Raw genomic sequence first — 26,420 nt, 5'->3', positions numbered from 1 at the left:
ATGATTATGGCTAGAGTGCTATGGTTACGGGTTTTAACTGATAATACATTAATTTCATAATGGAAATATTTTTCTTTTTTAACTACCCATGGTTTCCCAGCCCAGATTGTGCCCAGACAACCACCCAATAAGTATTTACTGAATTAAAACCATTCTGTTTAGTTTGTGCTGAAGACCCTATTTAGAGAAAATTTATCTTTTATTATCTTAAACCAGCTATCTACAAAACAAATTTGGATTCACTAGTGGATTCTTCCAAACATTTAAGGAAGAAACAGTAACAACTCTACACAAACTCTTACATAAATCTGAAAAGGAAGGGATACTTCTCAACTCACTTTATGAAGCCAGATTTACCCCAATACCAAAACCATACAAAGACATTACTCAATGCAAAATTACACAGATGCAAAAATTCTAAACAAAATTTTAATAAGATGAATTTGGAGGCGTGATTTTTAGGGCACTTAAAGTAGAGCTATATGAACACCCTGGGAAAGGCAAAGGACAAGTGGAATTTGCTGGCTCTGAATCAAGTCTGGGCGATTCCAATGTCCATGGCACAGGAGACTGCAAGGAGGGCTCTGTACCTGAGTACAAGAGTCCGTTAGCCTCCCTCCCAGAAACACTAGGAAACTTACCTTTGTTCCATAGCTCTCAGTTCAGGAATATACTAGAACCAGAATTATTGCCTGAGAAACCTGAGGGTAATAAATGAGGTACCTGGGGCTACCATGCTCGGAGGTCATCCTGTATCCTGAATAACCCCAAGATTGATGAGGTACACCTGGATTAGATTAAGGCGTCTCCAACACATGGTCAGCCTAGACTCTGAGCAGAACTGCTCCAGCTTGACGTTTATGGATGTGAGGTTAGAGGGGGCAGGTTAAGCTTCTAAAAGGATTAATGAGAACTTTACTCACTCTGTGGGTTCACTGATGAAACCTTTTTGGAATCAAGAAACCTACAGTTCCATGGTTTCTGCTCAAGTTGCCTCTGTTGTGTATCCTGACTGCACTGACTTTCTCTGGTACCTTATAGATGAATAAACCTTGTGTGATGAACCCAAGGAGTATCTGTGTCTGGACTTTTCATCAATCCAAGCCTACCACTGACATCTGTCAACATGAGCTGTATTGGTGATCATCCTACTGGAAGCATCAATCTCAACATGCAACCTGCTAATCAATGCCCAAGGAAGTCACATCTAATTCTCCAGGTGCTTAGACTATATCCTACAATTAGATGGCCAAGGCATTTTGGAAAACATAGAGTATTTCCTCTGTACTTCTCTAGCATGGCAGAGAAATGGGAATTAGCCCCACCACCCACTGAGGAAGGGAGACTAATATTAGAAATGATCCAGTTATCTTAACTAGATAAAATATTACTAAGGAAGGCAGAGTCAATTTGATTCCTGGGACAGGTATATTTGCTTTATATAGAGAAAAACCCTGCCCATTAATTGTGATTCTATATGTCGAGTGATAGATAACATAAAGGTAGTGACACAGTTCAAAACCATCTCCATGAAGAGAAAAGTCAAGTCCAAGGTCATGATCTCTTAACAAAGGTTCAGGCATTTTACCTCTTAGTATAAAAATACATACCAACAGCTGGCAGCTAAAGATAGTAATGAGTCGTGTGGAGGTACTTCAGTAGAGGTGAACAGTACTCACTCCACAGTAACATACCTGGCAGGTCTTACCCAAGCCCATCTCATCTCCCAGTATGCAGCCATTCTGACAATGGAAGCGTTGGGCTAGCCAGTTGACTCCCTCCAGCTGATAAGGGCGTAGATGGATCCCTAGAAATAAAAAAAGCAGCAAGTCCAAAGAGCAGACATTTAAGCATACACACAGGCTATGCTTAAGACTTCGACTAAAGAACACAGCCTAAATTCCCATACCCCAAACCTTACTGGTCATATCCTTTGCTGAGAAGTTACAGATATGCAAATATTTGCTGACTGCCAAACTACTTTTTGAGCAGACTTAATCACCACTATAATCAAAGCCCAGAACAGCCTGTCAGTGTTACAGGATCCACTTGACAGTTGAGAAAATCAGCCTGGGATTAGGCCTGTAGACTGCCTGAGTCTCATGCCAGTGTCCATTCTAGGAAATGAGGCTTTACTGATGCAATACAACAGCAAACAACACATGGACTGTACATGTGTCTGCTTGCTTAATTGCAACGATGTAAATTTGCCCTCAGGTGCTAAAGGAAAAAAATCAAGAGAGGACAAGATTAACTCATGCTTCAATCAAGAAGCAGTGCTGTTAAGAATGGACACAATGTTACATAGAAGGTGTTTTAACAGTGCACAGGGACAACAGGAAATGTCTGAAATCCACATAGAGCTTCTGCCGCCTGTCTTTTCTCTCTCTCTCTTGAAAAAAAAATCCAATTTCAGAGAACAGCCATATCTTTGGGAGACGGAAGACCCCAAACATACTTTATAGAAAAACTATTAACAGAAGTAAAACTCTGGTTTGAACTCATGACATTTAAAAAGAAACTAAACAGTATATAATTGTAGAACATTAAAAAGATTAACGAGGGCTTCCCTGGTGGCGCAGTGGTTGAGAGTCTGCCTGCCAATGCAGGGGACGTGGGTTCGAGCCCTGGTCTGGGAGGATCCCGCATGCTGCGGAGCGGCTGGGCCCGTGAGCCACAATTACTGACCCTGTGTGTCTGGAGCCTGTGCTCCACAACAGGAGAGGCCGCGGTGATGAGAGGCCCGCGCACTGCGATGAAAAGTGGCCCCCACTTGCCGCAACTAGAGAAAGCCCTCGCACAGAAACGAAGACCCAACACAGCCATAAATAAAAAAAATAAATAAATAAGTAAAATTAAAAAAAAAAAAAAGATTAACGAATTATTTTTATTAAACACTAAATACCACGGAGAGTAGTAAACACTGTACATAAGTTACCCCATTTAATGCTGATAATGATCCCATGCACTAGGTATTATCTGCATATTGTACGTTAGAAAATTCAGAAAATCAAAGAAGATTAAAATGTGAAATCTGGAGACTTCTGCTTTTGGGAAGATGGAGATGTTCTTTTCCCCATTCCTCTTGCTAATACAACTAAAACTCCTGAATATTACAAAGAAAAGGAACATAATAAGATGACTCTGAAAAGGTGGGGTGAAGAAGGCAGACTGGTTAGTAACCTCGGGACCCAGCAAACAACACAGTGATGAGTTCCCTGGGTTTCTTTTTGCCTCATGTATCCCAGACGTAGAGGTGAAGAAATTGGTCACCCAGAAATGCCAATGGACATAGAAAGAAAGAAAAAAAAAAAAGCCCACAAAAGCCTACTCCCACTAGCCAAAGGAAAAGGGACAGCCTAGAGAGACAGAAAATGTAAACTTGTAGACAATAACCACTCCAGTTAAGCCAAACACCACAGGGAAAAAAAGTGGCCCCACCACATCAGCAAAGGCCAAGTGGGAGCCTAGACCTCCACCCTCAAGAGGCTGTAATGAAGTTCCCCAAGATCCCCAGCAGGAAGGTACCAGAGAGGGCTAGGGAGGGAACCAGGATTTTCATCCCCACTCACCAATAATGTGGCCATCCCCACTCCACTTCTCCCTCCCATGCAGGTCAATGGAGAGACCACATAGTGAGCCTGGACTTCTACCCCTACTAGATCATATGAGCCCCCTCCCCAACTACCCCTAGAAATGGTGTCAAAGGAGGCCCAGTGGAGACTCAGGATTTTTATCACTGCCTAGAGGTAATGAGACCACCCCTACCAGTGTCAGTGGGGACCAAGTTGGGAGCCAGTACTCTCATTTTCACCCAGAAGTAAGGAGGAACCCCCCTCCCTATCCCCAGGTATCAAGAGAAGCTCAGAGGGGGAGCCTGACTTCTATTTCCACCTGGTAGTAACAAAGCAGCAACCCCCGTTCCCCTGCCAGAGCAGCATGAAACAGACAATTGAACAGAAGGTTTAAATAAGATCCTGAGTCTCAAAACATAAGCCAAAAATTTCCAGGTTTCAATAAAAAAGATCATACATTATACCAAGAACCAGGAAGGTTTCAAACTGAATGAAAAAAGATAATCCACAGATGCTAAAATCCAGATGACACAGATGTTACACTTATTTTGAAGCAGCAATGATAAAAATGCTTCAACAAGCAACCATGAACATGCTTAAAACAACTGAAAAAATAGGAAGCCTCAGTAAAGAAGTAGAAAGTCTCAGCAAAGAAAAAGAAGATATTAAAAAATACAACAACCAAAGTAAAAAGCTCAGAGGACATACTTGATAGCAGAATGGAGAGAAGAAAGAATCAGTGAACTGTAAGACAGAACCATAGCAATTACTCAACCTGAACAATGGAGAGAAAACAGACTGAAAACAAATGAACAGAGCTTCAGGGAACTGCAAGTCTCTAACAAAAGAACTACATTCATTCATTGGCATCCTAGAAAGAGATGAGAAACAGGACAGGGCTAAAAAGAGTACTCACAAAAATGGGTGAAAACTTCCCACATTTGGCAAAAGGCCTACAGATTCAAGGTGAATGAACTTCAAACATAATAAAAGAATAAATCCAAAGAAATATATACCAAGACACATCATGATTAACTTTCTAAAAACTAAAGACAAAGAAAATATCTTGAAAGCAGCCAGAGAAAAATGACATAAGTTACCTAGAGGGGAAAAACCAGGAGGCTATTACCCCAACTGTCAGCTCCAAGACCCTACTGCCTCAGCTGCAATCCATGCCAGCAAAGTGGATGCTCAGTACCCTACCCAACCCCGCTGAGGTTAAGAGTCATGGCCAAGGGCCTCCCTGGTGGCGCAGTGGTTGGGAGTCCGCCTGCCAGTGCGGGGGACACGGGTTCAAGCCCTGGTCTGGGAAGATCCCACATGCCATGGAGCAACTAGGCCCGTGAGCCACAATTACTGAGCCTGCGCGTCTGGAGCCTGTGCTCCGCGACAAGAGAGGCTGCGATAGTGAGAGGCCCGTGCACAGCGATGAAGAGTGGCCCCCGCTCGCCGCCAACTAGAGAAAGCCCTCGCACAGAAACGAAGACTCAACACAGCCATAAATTAATTAATTAATTAAAAAAAAAAAAGAGTCATGGCCAAGAGAAATGTAGAAAATTTAAATCCCTCAGGGACTGCAGCCTTTCTCCCTCACTTTCCTCTTCCAAATCTTCCACAGTCATCTGCTAGGTGGAAGTAGTCAAGTCACAAGCACAACAGAACTCCAGGCAAGTCTCAGAAATGTAGTCTTTTTCTTTCTAACCTCTAGGAGGCAGTAAGGCATGCTTGGGGGTTGGGGAAGAAATAAATTTGAGGGACTTCCCTGGTGGCACAGTGGATAAGCCCCCACGCTCACACTGCAGGGGGCCCAGGTTCAATCCCTGGTCAATGCACTAGATCCCACATGCATGCCGCAACTAAAGAGGCTGGCTGCCACAATGAAGGAGCCCACAAGCCACAACTAAGGAGCCCACCTGCCACAACTAAGACTCGGCGCGGGACTTCCCTGGTGGCGCAGTGGTCAAGAATCCGCCTGCCAACGCAGGGGACACAAGTTCGAGCCCTGGTCCGCGAAGATCCCACATGCCACAGAGCAGCTAAGCCCGTGCGCCACAACTACTTAGCCTGTGCTCTAAAGCCTGTGAGCCACAACTACTGAGTCCGCATGCCACAACTACTGAAGCCTGTGCGCCTAGAGCCTGTGCTCTGCAACAAGAGAAGCCACTGCAATGAGAAGCCTGCGCACTGCAACAAGGTGTAGCCCCTGCTCACCGCAACTAGAGAAAGCCCGTGCACAGCAATGGAGACCCAGCACAGCCACGAATGAATGAATGAATAAAATAAAATAAACTCCAAATGGATTAAAGACCTAAATGTAAGACCGGACACTACAAAACTCTTAAAGGAAAACATAGGAAGAACACTCTTGGACATGAATCACAGCAAGATCTTTTTTGACCCACCTACTAGAGTAATGGAAATAAAAACAAATGGGACCTAATGAAACTTAAAAGCTTTTGTATAGCAAAGGAAACCATAAACAAAAAATGATAACCCTCAGAATGGGAGAAAACATTTGCAAATGAATCAACAAAGTATTAATCTCCAAAATATACAAGCAGCTCATGCAGCTCAATATCAAAAAAACAAATAACCCAATGAAAAAATGAGCCAAAGACCTGAATAGACATTTCTGTAAAGAAGACACACAGATGGCCAAGAGGTACATGAAAACATGCTCAACATCACTAATTATTAGAGAAAGGCAAATCAAAACTACAATGAGGCATCACCTTACACCGGTTAGAATGGGCATCATCAGAAAATCTACAAACAACAAATGCTGGAGAGGGTGTGGAGAAAAGGGAACCCTCTTCCACTGTTGGTGGGAATGTAAATTGATACAGCCACTATGGAGAACAGTATGGAGGTTCCTTAAAAAACTAACAATAGAATTATCATATGACCCAGCAATCCCATTACTGGGCATATACCCTGAGAAAACGATAATTCAAAAAGACACATGCACCCCAATGTTCACTGCAGCACTATTTACAAGTCACGGAAGCAACCTAAATGTCCATCGACAGACGAATGGATAGAGAAGATGTGGTACATATGCACAATGGAATATTATTTAGTCATAAAAAGGAACGAAATTGATTCATTTGTAGAAATGTGGATGGACCTAGACACTGTCATACAGAGTGAAGTAAGGAAGAGAAAAACAAATATCGTACATTAATGCATATTTGTGGAATCTAGAAAAATGGTACAGATGAACCGGTTTGCAAGGCAGAAATAGAGACACAGATGTAGGTAACAAACGTATGGACACCAAAGGGGGAAAGGGGGTGTTGGACGAATTGGGAGGTTGGGACTGACATATATACACTAATATGTATAAGAGAGATAACTAATCAGAACCTGCTGTATAGCACAGGGAACTCCACTTCGCTGTACAGTAGAAACTAACACAACATTGGAAAACTACTATACCCCAATTAAAAAAAAATTCATAGCAATAATAAATATTTGGTTCCAAGGATATTTTTTAGTATTATTTAAAACAACAAAAAAAGAAACTAAATACCTAAATAGAGTGGCTGGCTAAATTACAGCACATCCATACACTGAAATAGTCTGTAACTAGTAAATATGATATTGAAGAAGACTAAATGATAATAAGGAAAAAAATTATGGTTTCCAAAAAGTATGTACATGAAACCCCATCTTTGCACTTCTCCCTCAGTCCCTGCTCCACCCTGGAAAAGAAAGAAAAAAAGAAATTACATACACACATATGCATGCACAGACCAAGAAATGGCAGGCTAGATAATAAGATGTTAACAGTAATAGGATTATGTATATTACTGTTTTTTCTTTATGCATAAAATATTACCCTAAATGATTTACAGAGAACATGTACTATTTCTGTCAATCAGAAGGAAAAAAAATCAGTAACCATGTTTAACCAACTCACAAAGAATAGTTTCTAAGAATATTAATTTATTCTGGCAAATAGAAATAGGAATTTCAAGTTATAAGATTAAATGGTTATTCCTCTAAGTATACCTATCTTCTAATTTTTTCTTTCCCCCCACTATCCACTTATCCATGCCCATCACCAAGTTTCCACATTTGTCTATTTGCTTCTTCATTCACTCACTCTAATTCATCCAGGCAAACTTGCAACCTCTTATCTATCTTCTCAATTTCACTACAGTAACAGCACTTGTCCATATGTATATTTCTCCAAGTGTATTACTGACAGTCCAGTATCAATGTGCACATTAGAACTAGCCTTCTCTCACACATAGTATTATACCCAAAAACACATGCAAGGAAATAGGCAAACACACAAATAATCACGTATTAACTTCGGCTCTATAAACATATAAACTTTACACCAAACTTAAAAGCATCAGTCTGTAAATTCATATTTAAGTTGGATACATACTCCTTACAGACACAGAGATACCATTTTCATAGACTCAGAGCCTCAAGAAGGGAGAGGTCTTTCTCTTCCATGTCTGTATCCTATCCATTTATCTCTTCCCATCCCTCTTCTAAGTTGGACATAGAACTGCCTCTTTTGTTTCATTCATAACAAAACCTCACACTTCCTTCGTATTTGCCACACAGTATGAGTTCAATAAATACTTGTTTATATTTTTGAAATCACTCACAGACTCCAGTCTAGAAACTCTAGGAGAGCAGGGCCCACATTTGTATCCTCATCTCTGCACCTAACATCTTGTAGCATGTGGCTCTCAGTAGCACTCAATAAATAATGAGTTAACGACTATATCATTATTATTGATCCAAGAGTAAGACAGTTAAGGCACAGCACTGCGTTCCCCATTTTATAAATAAAACGAGTATGGGAGCGGTTAGGTGGTGAGTCAACAGCAGGCCAGGAACTAGGACCTGGGTCTCTCCGTCCTATGACCTCCATCCAGAGATGCGGTCTGCCCCACTGCCTGCAGACCTCAGGGGGATGCAAGTTTTCGCGCTTCGAAGTTTCTAGGGAAAGGCTACTATAAATAAAATAGCTACATGCAGTAATGAGCTTATGAACTTTGCTTAGCTGCATATTTCAAATTATAGCGTCGAGGGAGAATTAACCAGTGGAGTATTATCAAAGAACTGCGCGCGCACGGTAAACGAAGAAGAAAAGTGAAGTTTGGAGAAGAGTTCTGATAGTTTCACACAAGCAACCAGTTAAACCCCCCAAGCCAGGCCTCCAAACCCACCGGAACAGAAATTTTAAACCCACACCCTTGCGGCGCCAGGACGCCCTCCGCTTCTTCCGAGGACGGTCCTACCTTCCGGACAGGGGCCTCACCAAGTTCCCCTCCCCAGGGCCAGCGTGCCGGGTGGCGGGGGCCGCGGGCGGGCCTCGCTTCCCGGCCGGGAAACACGTTCCTCCCGAGTCCGCGGGCCCCGCGCGCCGCGCAGGCGGGGTAACGGCTACCTGGCCCCAGGCGGGGTTCCTCTCCGCCCAGCCCCACCGCAGGGGCGGGAAGGGAAGGCCCTGTTGTCCGCAGGTTAAAAACCCACAAGACGGTCCACCCGCGGCACCGCCGGACCGTTCCTGGCGCCGGGTCCCAGGCCGGGAGAGGAGAGTCCCAGAGTCGGCCGGCGTAGCCGGAAGTTTCCCCGCAGCCACTGACCTGTCAGGCCCCACTGCCGCAGGTCCTGCTCCTGCACCCGCGCCCGCGCCGCCTCGACTCGACTCTCGCTCTGAAGACTCTGTAGAAAGCCGGGCATGTCGCCCTCGCGGGTCGCATTGCCCTCACGCTCCATCCAGCCACGGCGAAGCTCCGCCCTGCGCCGCCCCGCGCGCTTCCTTCCCGACGTTCGCGGCCTAACCCCCGGGCGCCGCCGCCGCCAGAGGGCGCGTCCTGCACTGAGGTCTGGGCGCGGAGAGAGCCGGAAGGTGTCCTACCCGCTGTTGAGGCGCGCTTGCAGCCGCGTGCGCGTGGGGCCGCTCGATTCTCACACCTGTGCCTCTGGCTGTGCTTATGCCCTCTCTAGGCTACTGATGACCTGAAACGCTCGGCACTCACTTATTATTTAATCAACATTGACTGTCATGTGCCAGGTGCTCTGCTGGGCTCTGGGGTTATAGCATTCAATAAGGCATCGTCTCTGCCCCTCAGCGATTCACAGCAAGATTGTAAAGTTCAGTTTACACGAGTAATAAATTGGCTTGGGCCCTGAAATCCTCTTACTTACTCCCTGTTATCTGTAGGCTGGAACTTCTGAATGGTAGAAAATTAAAATCATGGAAGATGTCGTTGCCACAATGGGTTTCTTAAGTGAATTATGGGGAGCGAATTGAAGCGATGATTCTGAGTCACCATGACTCAACATAAACTTTAAGTGGATTTAAGATGTAGTGATTTATGATTAGTCGTATACCGCTAATACAAATATTATGATAACAACCAAATACCTGCATTAATTGATGCATTAGAGTTGCTGTCTCATATAATCCTCCCGATAACCCTATAAATAGGTACCATAATTGTTCCTCCATCACAGTTGAAGAAACTGTGACTTGGAATGGTAATTGACAAAGCTGGAACAGGAGCCATGTTATTCTCCGGGTAATGTCAAGACTACTGAATTCCCATTTAGGTTAATCTTGGTGCTTCCACCTTCAGTAAACACAGATTAAAGTTGCACTCCCCACGTCTTCACCCCCTTTAAATAAAGGGGGGAACTTAGCTACAAAGGAGATGTCTTCAGGTTGGTTTATTCATAAAAACTCAAACAAAGCACTGTTTGTGAAGCTAGCTTTGTGTCTTGAGTCATTCTGTAAATACTGATTGAACATCTACTATGTGCCAAGCACTCTTTTGGCACTGGAGATAGAGGCCACTGATCTCATCTGTAGAACATTTAAGTAAATTATACTTATATTAAGTTTATAGTTTAAGCTTATATTTCAAAAGGAGGAGACAAGTAATAAGCAAATAAAATCAGGTGGTGATCAACGTTAAGGTGAAAGAGAAAGTCACTTAATGGGGCTACACTGATTTCCTACCTGGGTATTTTCTCAAAACCTTAACATAGACTTGTGCCCTTTGCTGGCTTCTCTGGAGGGGCTTCTGTCCTATGTGGCTGCTCCTGAGTGGCGTGTGCATCCTGGCCTCTGTGTTTGACTTATTTCTTCCCCTCTGGGCTCTGTGGGTAGACTTATCCACTAAAGCAGCAATATCAACCACCTGCAGCTCAAACAAAAGGGTGTTCATTATTTTTAACTTAAAGTACATTTGTTTTTGTATAATACCAGAGATAGGATACTAGCTATAAGCTAAGTGTTCTGTTGGTATATTTAGTCTGGCATCTAAAGCACAGCTAGGTAACTGTATAAAGGTAACTGAGAGACTCCAAGTCAGCTAGTTGAGATGATGCCTATAAGTTTACTCTGAATGCTGTATGAAAAGTCTATAGAAGAGAGCAGAGTGGAAGCAGGGAGACCAGTTAGGAGACTGTTGCAGGTGTCTGGGCAAGAGATGATAGTTGTTGGGTCACTGTGGTGGCAGTGGAGTGGTGAGAGGTGGTAAGATACTAGATATTTTTAAAAGGTAGAGCCTATAAAATACACTGATTCAGGGACTTCCCTGGTGGCGCAGTGGTTAAGAATCCACCTGCCAATGCAGGGGACGTGGGTTCAAGCCCTGGTCCAGGAAGATCCCACATGCCAAGGAGCTGCTAAGCCTGCGTGCCACAACTGCTGAGCCTGCGCTCTAGAGCCTGTGAGCCACAACTACCGAGCCTGCGTGCCACAGCTACTAAAACCTACGTGCCTAGATCCCGTGCTCTGCAACAAGAGAAGCCACCACAATGAGAAGCCCGCGCACTGCAAGGAAGGGTAGACCCCACTCGCCGCAACTAGAGAAAGCCTGCGTGCATCAACAAAGACCCAATGCAGCCAAAGATAAATAAATAATTTTTTTTTAATTTTTTTGCTGTGTTGGGTCTTCATTTCTGTGTGAACGCTTTCTCTAGTTGCGGCAAGCGGGGGGCCACTCTTCATCGCGGTGCGGGGGCCTCTCACTATTGCGGCCTCTCTTGTTGCGGAGCACAGGCTCCAGACGCACAGGCTCAGTAACTGTGGCTCACGGGCCCAGCTGCTCCGCGGCATGTGGGATCTTCCCAGACCAGGGCTCGAACCCGTGTCCCCTGCATTGGCAGGCAGATTCTCAACCACTGCGCCACCAGGGAAGCCCAAAATTTTTTTTTTAAGTTTAAAAAAAAGTACACTGACTAAGTATTTGAGAGAAGTAGAGGAATAAAGGGTGATTTCAGGGATGGCCTAAGAAAATGGTAGAATGGAGTTTCCATTATGGAGGGGAGAAGACTGAGAATCAGGAGGTTTGAGGAACATGAAGAATTCATTTTTGGACGGAGTAGCATGAAATGGTTACTAGATATTCAAGTATAGATTTTGAATAGATAATCAGATTAGTCTGGAATTCAGGGGAGAGGTTGGAACTGAATGTATAAATATGGAAGTCCTCATTTTAAGATAGACCTTAAGCCCTGATACTAGATGGGTCCCCCTAAGAGATGACTGAAACTATAAAAGAGACTAAGCCTTGGATAACTAATATTTAGAAGTCAAGAAGATGAGGCGGAACCAGCAGAAGAGACTAAGAAGAACAGCCTGTGACATAGTATGAGAACTAAGAACATGCTGTCCCTGAGACAAATGAGGTGTTTTAAGAAGTGAGTGATTGTGTCAAATGCAGCTAAGAGGTGGAGTAAAGGTAGGATAGAGAAATAACCACTGGATTGGACAATATGGTAGTCATTGTTGACCGTGCCAAGAATGATTTATGTATACAGAAGAGGGTTTTAAAAATGGAATAGGAGGAAAGAAAGTGGAGACAAAATGTCTCACGCCTCTTTCAAAGAGTTTTGCTGTAAAAGGGAGCAGAAAACTGGGAGCAATAACTGAAAGGGGAAATAGGGTCAAGGGGAGGGTTGTTTTGCAGGTGGGTGACATTAGAGCATGTTGAAAGCTCAGGGAAAAATAATCGAGAGAAAAACTGATGCTGCAGGAGTGATGTCCTTGAGTGAGAGGAGGTGGGACCCAATGCACGAGTGGAGGGGTTGGTCCAGATAGGAGCATGGACAGTCCACACATTGGAACACACAGAGGCACAGTGTATGTACAGACGTGGTGGGGAGACCACGTGGAAGATCTCTTCTGTTTTTGTTGTTTATGTGAAGTAAGAAACAAAGTCATCAGATGAGCTTGAGAAGGGGGAGTGGGGTTAGAGGTTTGAGGAGGGAAAGGTGTGAAATAATTTTCTGGGGAAGTGGGAGAGTGAATTGACTGGAGAAAAATGCCAAACAGCAGCAAGGGACACGAGGTTTATGGTCGCGAGACCAGTCCGCATAGTGTGTGCTGGGTGCAAGTGAGGAATAGTTAGAGAACTGGATTTTACCAGGTTGGATTTTTCCAGATGAATACAATAAATAGTGGTTATGCTAGCCACATCCCCAGTGTCTGGAATGGAGGTGAACAAGTCAGAAAATGTCCCTGCACTTACAGAGCTTAGATCCTGTGTTGGAGACAGACAAAATGGTGGTGGCGGTGGGGAGGCAGTGTACAAGTGAGTTATCAGGTTGTATTAGTGCTAATAAGATGGTAAAAAAAAAAAAAAGGTAATAGATTAAGAGCAGAACTGGGGAGCAGCTCTGTATTGGATGGGTTGAAGAACATGTCACTAACAAAATGACATTTGAGCTAAGATCTGAATGATGAGAAGCCAGCTATGTGAAATCAGGAAGGAGCGTGTTCAAGGCAGAGAGACCACAAGGGTGAAAACACTGAGGCAGGGTTAGCAAGGGAGTAATAGATTCTTTTAATTGGTGAGGGTACACTTGAGAGGACCGATGTAGGGCTGAGGGAAAGAAAAACACTGAGACTGACACCCAGGGGTTTCTGCCTCAGGCAACTGGATGGATGTTGATGCCACCACTGAGACAGAGAATATAGGAGATAAAAGCTGGTTTGAGGAAGAGAAGATAATGATTTCACTTTAGATATGTTGAAAATTCAACTGTACCTAGAAGAGTGCCTGACATAATAAGTATTGCTGAATGTTTGAATGAGGTATCTGTAGAACAATTCTAAAATCCAGGACCTATGATTGTTATAACCTTGAGGTACAGAGAGGATATTTCACAAATGGGTAAACGAAGGTGCAGTGAGTTTAGGCAACTTGTCCAATGTTTTCTAGTGAGTCAGTGTTAACTTCCAGAATAAAGTATAACCCCAAGTCCTGTTTCGTTCATTGCTCAGGTTATATAAGCATGGTGTTCATATTAATTCTTTGATTACACCACAGAGAAGGTACGCCCTCTGCCAACGGCAACCTGATAAGATTAATGGTATCCAAATCATGTCAGTGATGGGCTTTGGCATATGCCAACCCTACCAAAACATGCATGATCAAGCACAGGTTAGTGAACAAGTTGTGTTTGCTGTCCGTTACGTCCCTGCTCTGTTGGGTCACAGCAGGACACTAGCTGGCAGCATCTAGTGAGTCAGATATGGAGCTTGAGTAAAAGTTGTGACCATGGGTGAAAATTTGTACAGACTTCTTGTTGAGTACATGGACTTAGACCTTTGGGCTCGGGTTAGGATTACGTCAGTGCCCTATGTCAGTGGCCTAGTGACTGCACTAAGATGAAAGGGGCTACAATCTTAAGAACCCCCTTCTGCTGTGGTTGACAAGAGCCCAAAGCCAACTCATGCCCTAACCCCACAAAGCTGGGTCTTAGGTTTGAAAAATGAGCACACCTGCGGCAGACATGTATTCCTGAGACACTGTTATAACACTGATGCCAGGGAGTTCTCCCAACACAATCCCCCCAAACTGCTCAAAATTGTCATGTACAATTAATACTCATAATCAAAGAGTTTTAACAATAAGAGAGTGCTTCTGGAAAGCCTATGATACACAATAATTTATAATGAGGATAAAATAGCTACCCCATAATGGTGTTGTTAAAATTAAATGAAATAATTTTTTACAAGGAACTAAACACAAATTTGAATGTCCAGGATATTGTGAAGGAACAAAAAAGTTAAGTTGGGAATGAGCCTGGTGATCACCTAAGTATCTACTACATCTTACCAGTGGAGACACAAGAAATCAGGATTTATCTCTCATTGTTGAGGTCCCATTGTAACCTCATTTGCTCGGGGAATCCACAGGCAAATGTTCCATAGTGTTTTTCTCATATGTGTGGCCCATAGATACGGATTCTGAAGGTAAATAAAAACACACACTCACACATAGAGTGTGGGATGTCTACTCAATGATGGGGTCGTGGGGTCGTGGATACCCAGCTTTGATAGATGGTATTACTGTTCCCAACTATTCACTTTCTCCCCTATAAGATGATTGTACATTCAGCCCTTAGCCAATAGACTTCAGTGCCTCCCAATAGGCAGGGTCCATATGATTTGCTTTGGTCTGTGGAATGCAAGTGGATGTGATGTACTCTATATGAGCTAAAGCTTTAAATGTGCTTGCTTAGATTGTTCCTACCCTTTGCCAAGAGAGCTATAGAAACCAAACAAGGGCTGTGCTGGTTAAACTCTTTCCTAATCTTTCCATGTCAGTACAATGAATTCGTCTTATTCAAAATAAATTCTTAAAAATATACTTTAAAAAAATATATGTATATATTAGTCCAGGGGTCCCCAACCCCCCAGCCTCTGACTGGTAGCGGTCCACAGCCTGTTAGGAACCCGGCTGCACAGCAGGAGGTGAGAGGCGGGCGAGAGAGCAAAGCTTCATCTGCCTCTGCCGATCGCTCCCCATAGCTCCCATTATCGCCTTAACTATCCCCCCCATCCGTGGAAAAATTGTTTTCCACGAAACCGGTCCCTGGTGCCAAAAGTTGGGGACCACTGTATTAGTCTATAGTATGGTGTCCCATAATAGAATCCTTGCCCATCTTGATGAACATTTATGAAGTTATTTCAAATTTTTCACTATTAATGCCACCTGATACTTGAACTCGTTGTGCCAGGCCATGTGCTGAGCACTTTACATGTATATTATTTTCTCTGTTCCTCACAACAATGTACAGGGTAGGTAATATTCTAGTCCTCATTTTACAGATGAGAAAACTGAGCCACAAAAATATTAAGTTGCCTGAGGTCAGAAAAGTAGTTAGTGGTAGAGTCCACATAGTCCGGCTCCAGCATCTAAGCTATACCCCAAACAATGCTACAATAAACATCTTTGTTTATACACATGTGTAACTATTTCTGCAGGAAACCCTGAAAGGGAATTGGTGGTAAAAGGAACTCAGTTTTGATAAACTTGTTCCACATAAAGGCTTAATCAATTTATCTTCCACCCACAGTAGATGAGCATGCCCACTTCCATCACTTCTCCAGTTCTGAATATGACCAATCTTTTTGTTTTGTTTTCCAATCTGATGAGGAAAACAGATATAATATTACCTAAAATTTCTTTGGTTACATGTCTGAATAAACTAATTGGCCGTTTTTAGTTCCTTCTATTTGAATGGACTGTTCATATCATTTGCTTATTTTTCTACTGTCTTGTCGTTTTTTAATAGTTGTGTGAAGTTCTTCATGCGTTTTGAATTTTAATCTTTTGTTGAATTCCTTATTTATCATTATTTATATACAGAGTTTTGAATTTGCATGTGTAAGACTTCTCCTTCACTGTTCTTGGATTTTGGTCTCTTATTATAAATGCCTTCCTTTCCTCCCAGATTATACAAATATTTTCTTTTTTTAAAAAATATTTATTTATTTATTTATGGCTGTGTTGGGTCTTCGTTTCTGTGCGAGGGCTTTCTCTAGTTGCAGCAAGTGGGGGTCACTCTTCATCGCGGTGCGCGGGCCTCTCACTATCGCGGCCTCTCTTGTTGCGGAGCACAGGCTCCAGACGCGCAGGCTCAGCAATTGTGGCTCACGGGCCTAGTCACTCCGCGGCATGTGGGATCTTCCCAGACCAGGGCTCGAACCCATGTCCCCTGCATTGGCAGGCAGATTCTCAACCACTGCACCACCAGGGAAGCCCCACCTTTTTGTTTTATTCAGGATGTTAATGGATTGGATAATGCCCACCCATATGGGTAGAGTGATCTTCTTTACTCAGTCTGCCAATTCAAATGCTAATCTCATCTAGAAACACCCTCACAGACACACTCAGAAATAATGTTTTACCAGCTATCTGGGCATACCTTAGCCCAGTCAAGTTGACACTTAAAATTAACCATCACAGTAGCCTTTTCATTTTAGTTTCTTTCACTTAGTAACATGCATTTAAGTTTCCTCCATGTCTTTTTATGGCTTGGTAGTTCATTTCTTCTTAACACTGAATAATATTCTGCTGTCCAGATGTACCACAGTTTATTTATCCATTTGCCTACTGAAAGACATCCAAGTTGCTTCCAAGTTTTGGCAATTACAAATAAAGCTGCTATAGAGACTTCCCTGGTGGTCCAGTGGTTAAGACTCCATGCTCCCAAAGCAGGGGGCCAGGGTTCCATCCTTGGTCGGGGAACTAAGATCCCACATACCGCAACTAAGCCCACGCACCACAACTACTGAGCCTGTGCACTCTAGAGCCTGCACACCGCAACTAGAGAAGCCCACATGCTGCAACAAAGAGCCCACGTGCTGCAACGAAGACTTAGCGCAGCCTAAATAAATAAATAAATAATTTAAAAATGAAAAACAAACAAATAAAGCTGCTATAATCATCTGTATCAACAAAAGACTCCAAATAGCCAAAACAACCTTGAGAAAAAAGAACAAAGCTGGAGGCATTACACGTCCTGATTTCACACTACATTAAAAACCTATAGTAATCAAAGTAGTATGATACAAGCATAAAAAACAGACACATAGACCAAGGGAAGAGAGTGGACAGCCCAGAAATAAATGCATATGTATACAGTTAACTAATCTTTGACATGGGTGCCAAGAATATAGAATGGGAAAAGGATAGTATCTTCAATAAATGGTGTTGGGAAAACTAGATATCCACATTGCAAAAGGATGAAATTAGACCCCTATCTTATACCACTCACAAAACTAACTTGAAATGGATTCAAGACTGAAATGTAAGACCAGAAACGATAAAACTCTTTGAAAAAAACATAGGGAAAAGCTCCTTGACATTGGCGTTGGCAATGATTTTTTTAGATCATCCAAAATCGCAAGCAACAAAAGCAAAAATAAACAACTGGGACTACATCAAACCAAAAAGCTTCTGTACAGCAAAGGAAACAATAAAGGAAATGAGAAGACAACCTACAGAATGGGAGAAAATATTTGTAAATCATATATCTGATAAGGGGTTGATATCTAAAATATATAAGAAACTCATGTAACTCAATAGGAAGAAAACAAATAATCTGATTAAAAACTGGACAAAGGATGTGAATAGATATCTTTCCAAAGAAAATATACAAATGGCCAACAGATAGATTAAAAGGTGCTCAACGTCAATAATTATCAGGGAAATGCAAATCAAAACTACGATGAGCTATCACCTCATACCTGTTAGAATGGCTATTATCAAAAGAAATATATGTAAGAAATAACAAATGAAATGTTGGCAAGAATGTGGCAAAAAGGGAACTCTTGTACACTGTTGGTGGGAATGTAATTTCGTACCGCTATTATGGAAAACAGTATGGAGGTTCCTCAAGAAATTAAAAATAGAACTATGATAAGATCCAGAAATCCCACTTTTGGGTATGTATCTGAAGGAAGCAAAATCAGTATCTGGAAGAGATATGTGCACTTCCATATTCATTACAGCATTATTCACGATAGTCAAGATATGAAAACAGCCTAAGTGTCCACCAAAAGATGAATGGTTAATGAAACTATGTTATATACACATACAATAGAATATTATTCAGCCATAAAAAGGGAATCCTGTCATTTGTGACAACATAGATGAACCTAGAAGGCATTATGCTAGGTGAAGTAAACAAGAAGGGAAAGACAAGTACTGTATGCTATTACATATAGTAGGATGTGGAATTATTATATGTGGAATCTGAAAAAAGAAAAAAGCTGAACTCATGAAAACAGAGTAGATCAGTGGTTACCAAGGGCTAGAAGGTAGGGGAAATGAGGATATGTTGGTCAAAGGGTATAAAATTTCAGTTATAAGATAAGTTCTGAGAATCTAATGTACAGCATGGTGACTATAGTTAATAATGCTGTATTGGATACTTGAAATTTGCTAAGGAAGTAAATGTTAAGCTTTCTCACCACACACACACAAAAGGTAAGTATGTTAGGTGATGGGTGTGTTAATTAACTTGATTGTGGTAATCATTTCACAATGTAAAAATGTAGCAAATCATTGTGTACACTTTAAATATATATAATTTTATTTATCAATTATACCTCAATTAAGCTGGGTGGTGGGGCGTGGAAATCTGAGTGCAGGTTTACATATGGACATAAGTTTCAACTCCGTTGGGAAATACCAAGACTCACAATTGCTGATGGCTGGATGTATGTAAAGTTTGAAAGAAACCTTCAAAGTGGCTGTACCATTTTGCATTCCTGCCAGCAGTGAAAGAGTATCTGTTGCACCATAACCTTGCCAGCATTTGGTGTCATCAGTGTTCTTGGTTTTTGGCCATTCTCATAGGTGTGTAGTGTTATGCCACTGTCACCTTAATTTGCATTTGCCTGATGACATATGATGTGGAACATCTTTTCATATGCTTTTCAATCGTGAGTCTTAGAATTTGCCATCTGTATATCTTCTTTGGTGAGCCTTGTTCTTTTTCAGGTGCCTTGGCTAAGATTTTAAAATCAGCTACACACACACAGACACACGTGTACACACACTACACATTGAGATTCTGATTGGCATTGCATTGAATCTGAAGACTAAATTCCAGTGACCTGACATCCTTGCAATATTGACTCATAACGCATAAACATGGTATCTCACTCCATTACTTTAGGTCTCTTTAATTTCTTCCAATATTTTTTCCCACTTTCTGCATAGAGGACTTGTATATCTTTGGTTAGGTTTATTCCCAGGAATTTGATATCTTGATATGGTATAAATGGTAGAAATTTAAAATTTAAAAATTTTCACTTCATACTCTTTTTAAAAGACTATTTGCTGTTTAAAACAATAATACTGTCAATGTATTATGGGGTTCATAACATGTTGAAGTAACATATATGACAATGATAACACAAAATTCAGGAAAGATAAATAAAATTATAATTATGTGGTTGTAAGGCTCTTATGTTGTTTGTGAAGCAATTAAGTACTAATTCAAGATAGTAATAAATTAAAGATGTATATTGTAATCATTAGGGTAACTACTAAATATATAAGAACTATATGTAAAAAGACAATAAAAGAGGAAAAATGGAGAACTAAAACATACTTGACTAACCTGAAAGAAAGCTGGAAAAGAGGAACAAACAAGTAACAGATGGAACAAATTAAAAACACAAATATGATATATTTAAAGCTAACCATATCAGTAATCACAAAAAATTTAAAGGGACTAATCACTCTTTAAAAGAAAAAGATTGTCAGACTATATTTTTAAAAAGAACCAACAATATCCTGACTACAAGAGATACACCTTAAACATAATTGATTTAAATATAAGTAATTGGAAATAAAACATGGGAAGAGATACTCCGTGAAAACAGTAACCATATGAAAACTGATATGGCTATATTATTAATGGTCAAAATAGATGTTAAGGAAGAAGTAACAGAGAAAAAAAGGAAATTCATAATAATTAAAAGATCAATTCCATAGGAGAAATACATAATCCTAAATGTATATGCACCTAATAATATAACTTCAAAATTTATGAAGCAAAAAATTGACAGAACTGTATGGGAAAGACAAATATAGAATTAGAATTGGAAATTTTAACATACCTCCTCAGTAATCAATAGAACAAGAAGACAAAATATTAGTAAGGATATAGAACATTTGAGCAACAATACTAAGCAACTTAACTGCCACTTGTAGAAAATTATACTCAACACCTGTAGGTTGCTCCATCTTTTCAAGTGCTTATGGAACACTGAACAAAATATATCATATGCTGAGCCATAAAACTAGTAATCAATTTCAAAGGATTAAAATTATACAAAATATGTTCTTTAACCACAGAAAAATTAAACCAGAAATCAATAACAATAAGATATCTGTTACCAAACCAAAACGTGGGTCCACTCGCCTGGTGGGTTGTGGTGAGGGAAAGTGCAACATTTATTGTAAGGCGCCATATAAGGAACCCGGGACACCTAGTGCTCAAAAAGCCTGACCTCCCCAATGGGTTTCAGCAAGGCATTTTTAAAGGCAAGGTGAGGGAGGGGCATCCCAGTGTATGTGATGAGCTCCTGCCGAATTCTCTGATTGGTTGATGGTGAGGTAACAGGGCGGTGTCACAGGGGTTAACATTATCAATCCTCAGGCTCCAGTGGGTCTGCGGGCTACGGGCCCACAGTCATCAAGTAGTTAATTTATTCCATTTGGTGCGGGTTTTAGCATCTATAAAACAACTCAGGAACTGTGTGTCAGATACAATCATCTAAGTACAATATTTCAGAGGAGCTAAAGCAGAGGATATAGGGAAGAGGTCTGTCAGGGGAAGGATCCATAGGATCCTGTTTGGTTACATATCTAGAAAATCCCAAATCATCTGGAAATTAAGTAACTTACTTCTAAGTAACTGATTCATCAAAGACGAAATTACAATAGAAATTAGAAAACATTTTGAAAGTAACAGTAATGAAAATACAACATATCAAAATTTGTGAGACACAGCTAGAGTAGTTCTTAGATGGAAATTTGATGAACTAATTATCTATCTCAACAAAGTACAAAAAAGAGAAGGTAGAAAGAAAGAAATAAAATCAGAGATTAATGAAATAGAAAAGAGATATAAAACAGAGAAAGTCAGGGACTTCCCTGGTGGCACAGTGTTTAAGAATCTTCCTGCCAATGCAGGGGACATGGGTTCGATCCCTGGTCTGGAAAGATTCCCACATGCCGCGGAGCAACTAAACCCGTGCGCCACAACTATTGAGCCTGTGCTCTAGAGCCCGCGAGCCACAACTACTGCAGCCCTCGTGCCTAGAGCCCGTGCTCCACAACAAGAGAAGCGACCACAATGAGAAGCCTGCGCACCGCAACAAAGGGTAGCCCCCGCTCGCTGCAACTAGAGAAAGCCCGCACCCAGCAACGAAGACCCAATGCAGCCAAAAATAAATAATTAAAATAAAAATTTAAAAAACTGAGAAAGTCAATGAAGCCAAAAGATGGTTCTCTGAAAAGATTAATAAAATTGATAGAATTGATCAAGGAAAAGAGTAAGAGAGAAAACAGATATACCTAATATCAAGAATGACAGAGGTAACATCACTATAGATGCCACATACATTAAAAAAATAATATGAGGGTTCATGAACAACTTTATGTCAATAAAGTTGACAACCTTGATGAAATGGGCAACTTTTTAGAAAAACACAACTTACAGAAATTTTGAATAATCCTGTATCTTTTAATGAAATTAAGTCCATAATTTATAACATTCCAACAACAAAAACACCAGATCCAGATGGCTACCCTGATAAATGCTACCAAACATTTAAGGAAAAAGATGAATAATTCTACACAAAATCTTTCAGAGAGGCCAGCATAACCTTGATACCAAAATCTATCAAGGACATTACAAGAAAAAAAAATTGCAGAGTAATATCCCTTAAGAATACAGGTGGAAAAAAAATCCAAATGAAATACTAACAAATCAGATACAGTATTATGTAAGAACCATACATATCATGGTCTTGTGAGTTTATTTCAGAAAGACATAGCTGGCTTAACACTTAAAAAGTCATTCAATATAATTTTAACAATGTCATCATCTTAAAAGATACAGAAAAAGCATTTTATAAAATTCAGAACCCATTCATAATAAAAACTATTAGTTGACTAAGAATAGAGAGAAACTTCCTCAATTTGATAAGATTATTTACCTAAAACATACAAATAATATCATACTTAATGGTGAAATACTGAATGCTTCGCCCTTACAAGATAAGGATGTCTGTTATCACCACTTATATTCAACATTGTATTGGAGTTCCTGCCAGTGCAATAAGGAGAGGAAAAAAAATTTTTTTATTGCAAAGGAAATAGTAAAACTATCTTTATTCATAAATGACATGATTGTGTACATAGAATATCCAAGGAATCTACAAACTACTAGAAGTAATAAGTGAATTTAGCAAGGCCATGTGATATAAAGTCAATCTACAAATATCAGCTATATGTCTTTATACTTGCAGCAAACAATTGAAATATGAAAATGTAAAAATAATACCATTTACAATAGGATTTAAAAAATAATAAGGTACACAGGACTAAATAAAATGCAGAAGATTCTACAGTGAAAATCATAAAACAAGGAAAAATCAAAGAAGACCTAATAAAAGAAGAAATAGCCTATTTCATGGAGTAAGGTTTAATTGTTATGATGTCACTTCTCCCCAACTGGTCTATACATTCAATGCGATCCTAATCAGAATGCCAGCAGGCTTTTTTGGTAGAAATTGATAGGCTAATTTTAAAATTTAAATGCAATTGCAAAAAACCCTAGAAAGTCAAAATCATCTTTAAGATAAAGATGGAGGATTTATGCTACCAATTTTCTAATTTTACTATCAAGGCAAGTAATTAATACAGTATGGTATAGGCATAAGGATAAACAAATAGACCAATGGAACAGAATAGAGTCCAGATATAGGCTCACACATATATTGTTACTTGACCAATGAAAAAGACACCAATGCAATTCATAGGGAAAGAAAGGTCTTAGAATAAATGGTGTTGGTAGAATACAGCATCCAGATAGAAAAAAATAACCCTTGACCCTTACACTCATACCATTCACAAAAAAATTAATTTAAAATGGATTGCAGGGGACTTCCCTGGTGGTCCAGTGGTAAAGAATCCACCTTCCAATACTGTGGAGGCAGGTTTGATCCCTGGTCAGGGAACTAAGATCATGTGGCAACTAAGCCCGAGTGCCACAACTACTGAGCTCGAGCCTCAAGGAGAGAGCCTGCGTGCCGTCCACTACAGAGCCCATGCGCCCTGAAGCTTAAGCGCCACAACTAGAGAGAGAAAACCCATATGCCACAACTAGAGAGAAACCCACACGCCACAACTAGAGAGAAGCCCGCATGCCTCAGTGAAGATCCCGCATGCCGCAACTAAGACCCGACAGCCAAAAAATAAAGAAAATACATTTTTTAAAAAATGGATTGCAGATCTAAATGTGAAATCTAAAATATAAATCTAGCTGGAAACACAGGAGACTATACGACTATATGAGGAGTAGGCAAAGATTTCTTAAATAAGAGCAAAAAGTACTAACCGTAAAGGAAAAAATGACAAAGTAGATTTCATCCAAATTTAAAACTTCTGCTCATCAAAAAACACAATTAAGAAAGTGAGGGACTTCCCTGGTGGCACAGTGGTTAAGAATCCGTCTGCCAGTGCAGGGGACACAGGTTCGTGCCCTGGTCCGGGAAGATCCCACATGTCGCAGAGCAACTAAGCCCGTGTGCCACAACTACTGAACCTGCGCTCTAGAGTCCACAAGCCACAACCACTGAGCCTGCATGCCACAACTACTGAAGCCCACGCGCCTAGAGCCTGTGCTCCACAGCAAGAGAAGCCACCACAATGAGAAGCCTGCTCACCGCAACGAAGAGTAACCCCCACTCTCTGCAAATAGAGAAAGCCCGTGCACAGCAGTGAAGACCCAACACAGCCAAAAATAAATAAATAAATAAATAAATATTTTGAAATAAATATATCTGCAAAGAATTTGTAACCGGCTTGCACAAAGAACTCTTACAACTCAATAATAAGACCACTCAGCTTTTAAAAAACAGGCAAAACGTTTTCACAAACACTTTGCAAAGAAGATGTACAAATGGCCAAGAAATTGAATGGAAAGAGGTTCAACGTCATAAGTCATCAGGGAAATTCAAACCAAAAACACCATGAGATAATACCACACACCCACAAGAATGACTAACAGTACCAAGTGTTGAGAGGCTATGAAGCTACTGGAACTTTTATGTATTGCAGGTGAGTGTATAAAATGGCACAGCCTCTTTTGAAAACTTTTTGGCAGTTTCAACCAAAGTTAAACATAAACCTACCCTATGACCCAGCAATTGCACTCTTAGGCACACAAGAAAAATGAGAGCAGACGTCCACAAAAAAGACTTGTTCAAGAATAAAACACCTTCTTCATTACACCAAAAAGTGGAAATAATCCAAATATTCATCAATAGGAGAATGGATAAACAAATTATATATTCATACAAATAGAAAGAGCAACCTACTGATACACACAACTACCTGGATAAATCTTTTTTTTTTTTTTTTCTGGATAAATCTTAAAAACACTACATTGTGTAACGATTCCAAGCACAGAGAGTACGTACTATATAATTCTATTTATATGAAGTTTGAGAACAAATAAAAGCATCAGATGTTAACTAGACTTATTTTGGTTATCATTTCACAATATACAAATATCATTCAGATGCACAAGTGTTGTACGCCTGAAACTAATATGTTGCATGTCAGTTATACCTCAGTCATAAAAAACAAACAAAAACAAAAGGAAACAATGCTTACCTCTGGAGGTGGATATTGGCTGGGAAAGTGCACAAGAAAACCCTCTGTATGACACCTCTGCACCACATCCATCATTACAGTCATTCTACCTCTGAACCATACCTAGAATCATCTCCTTCTCATGATCTCCACTGTCCCCACTCTAGGCCAAGTCTCAACTGTCTCTGATGTGCAGGCCACAAGAAGGACCCTGTGCCTGAGGAGTGAATGGGAGGACAAGAGCCCCCAGAGACTCATCAGATATGAGTGTTCTTCTCTATGTGAATGAGCCATTACCACAAGACTTCCATTCCTACTGATCCAGAATTTTAACTGATTTTCTTTTGAGCTTCAATTGGTTATTACAATATTTCCACTGCCTTAACCATGGAAAATGACATTGTTTCTATGGGAAAATGTATTCTGATTTTCAACAATTGATTAAAATTGTTAAAATTGATTAACTTTTTAGAACCCAGTCATATCTTCATTGGAGATTTTCCTCTTGTTTTTTATGGTATTTTTAAGTATCTCTAAATCTTTTTAATGGGTTTATATTCTGTATTTCCAATCATCTTTGAAAATCACAAAGGGCAGGCTCTTCCATTACTTGTGTTTGTGTGTTAGAGCATGGCATGCAGCACTGGATACACAGGAAGCACAGCTGAAATGGAGCAGGACCCTATGGTCCTCCCCCCACCAACCATGTCCTCTGCCTGCCTTTTGTCTGTAGAAAAACTTTAGTCAAAGTTGAGCCTGTATATACTCACTTGCAAATTTGCAGTTAGCCTAAATAGAGAAAATTTGAGTCAAGGTTTAAAACATTTTACAAGTAATTTAAAAACAACATAAAACACATTTGCCAAGTTTAAAAGTAATTAATTACAAAACACAAAGTAGTAGAGCATTAAAATTACATTTTAAAATATTAAGTTTTAGAAGTAATTCTTGTATTGTTCTGAAATTGTAAAACTGATTCAGTAGGGAGAGATTAATATTCAGTTTATAAAAGTATTCATCAGTTTTCCTATAACTAGGCATCTCTAATACATTAAAATTATTCAAGTAATTCATTTATAAGTTAAAATTCCAATATGTAAAGTGGTTGCATTAAAACACTCTTCTCAGAATTTTATTTTTAAAAGTATTATCATAGTATAAGTTCACA

The 26,420-nt window shown here is 40.5% G+C and overlaps 1 protein-coding gene across 3 annotated transcripts in view; it reads right to left on the bottom strand.

The window, feature by feature from the left end:
- The window catches only part of CHD1L (chromodomain helicase DNA binding protein 1 like), a 53,525-nt gene extending 44,146 nt beyond the window's left edge, over nucleotides 1-9,379 (bottom strand). The window contains exons 1-2 of one of the 3 annotated variants that reach the window (XM_057551129.1): nucleotides 9,191-9,379; nucleotides 1,695-1,807 (exon numbers count right to left, since the gene is read on the bottom strand). In XM_057551129.1, the coding sequence (XP_057407112.1) occupies nucleotides 1,695-1,807; nucleotides 9,191-9,323 (246 nt within the window). In that variant the 5' untranslated portion in view covers nucleotides 9,324-9,379. Of the gene's footprint in view, nucleotides 1-1,694; nucleotides 1,808-8,842; nucleotides 8,862-9,190 lie in introns of those variants that run through there. The other 2 variants (XM_007182127.2, XM_007182128.2) reach the window with 2 other exon arrangements.
- Between the last annotated feature and the right edge of the window lie 17,041 nt (nucleotides 9,380-26,420).

The sequence above is a fragment of the Balaenoptera acutorostrata genome, chromosome 1, assembly GCF_949987535.1.
Source record: "Balaenoptera acutorostrata chromosome 1, mBalAcu1.1, whole genome shotgun sequence".
In the NCBI taxonomy this organism is placed as follows: Eukaryota; Metazoa; Chordata; class Mammalia; order Artiodactyla; family Balaenopteridae; genus Balaenoptera; species Balaenoptera acutorostrata.
The sequence above is the reverse complement of the archived record's forward strand: the minus strand, read 5'-3'. Positions and strand labels throughout refer to the sequence as shown.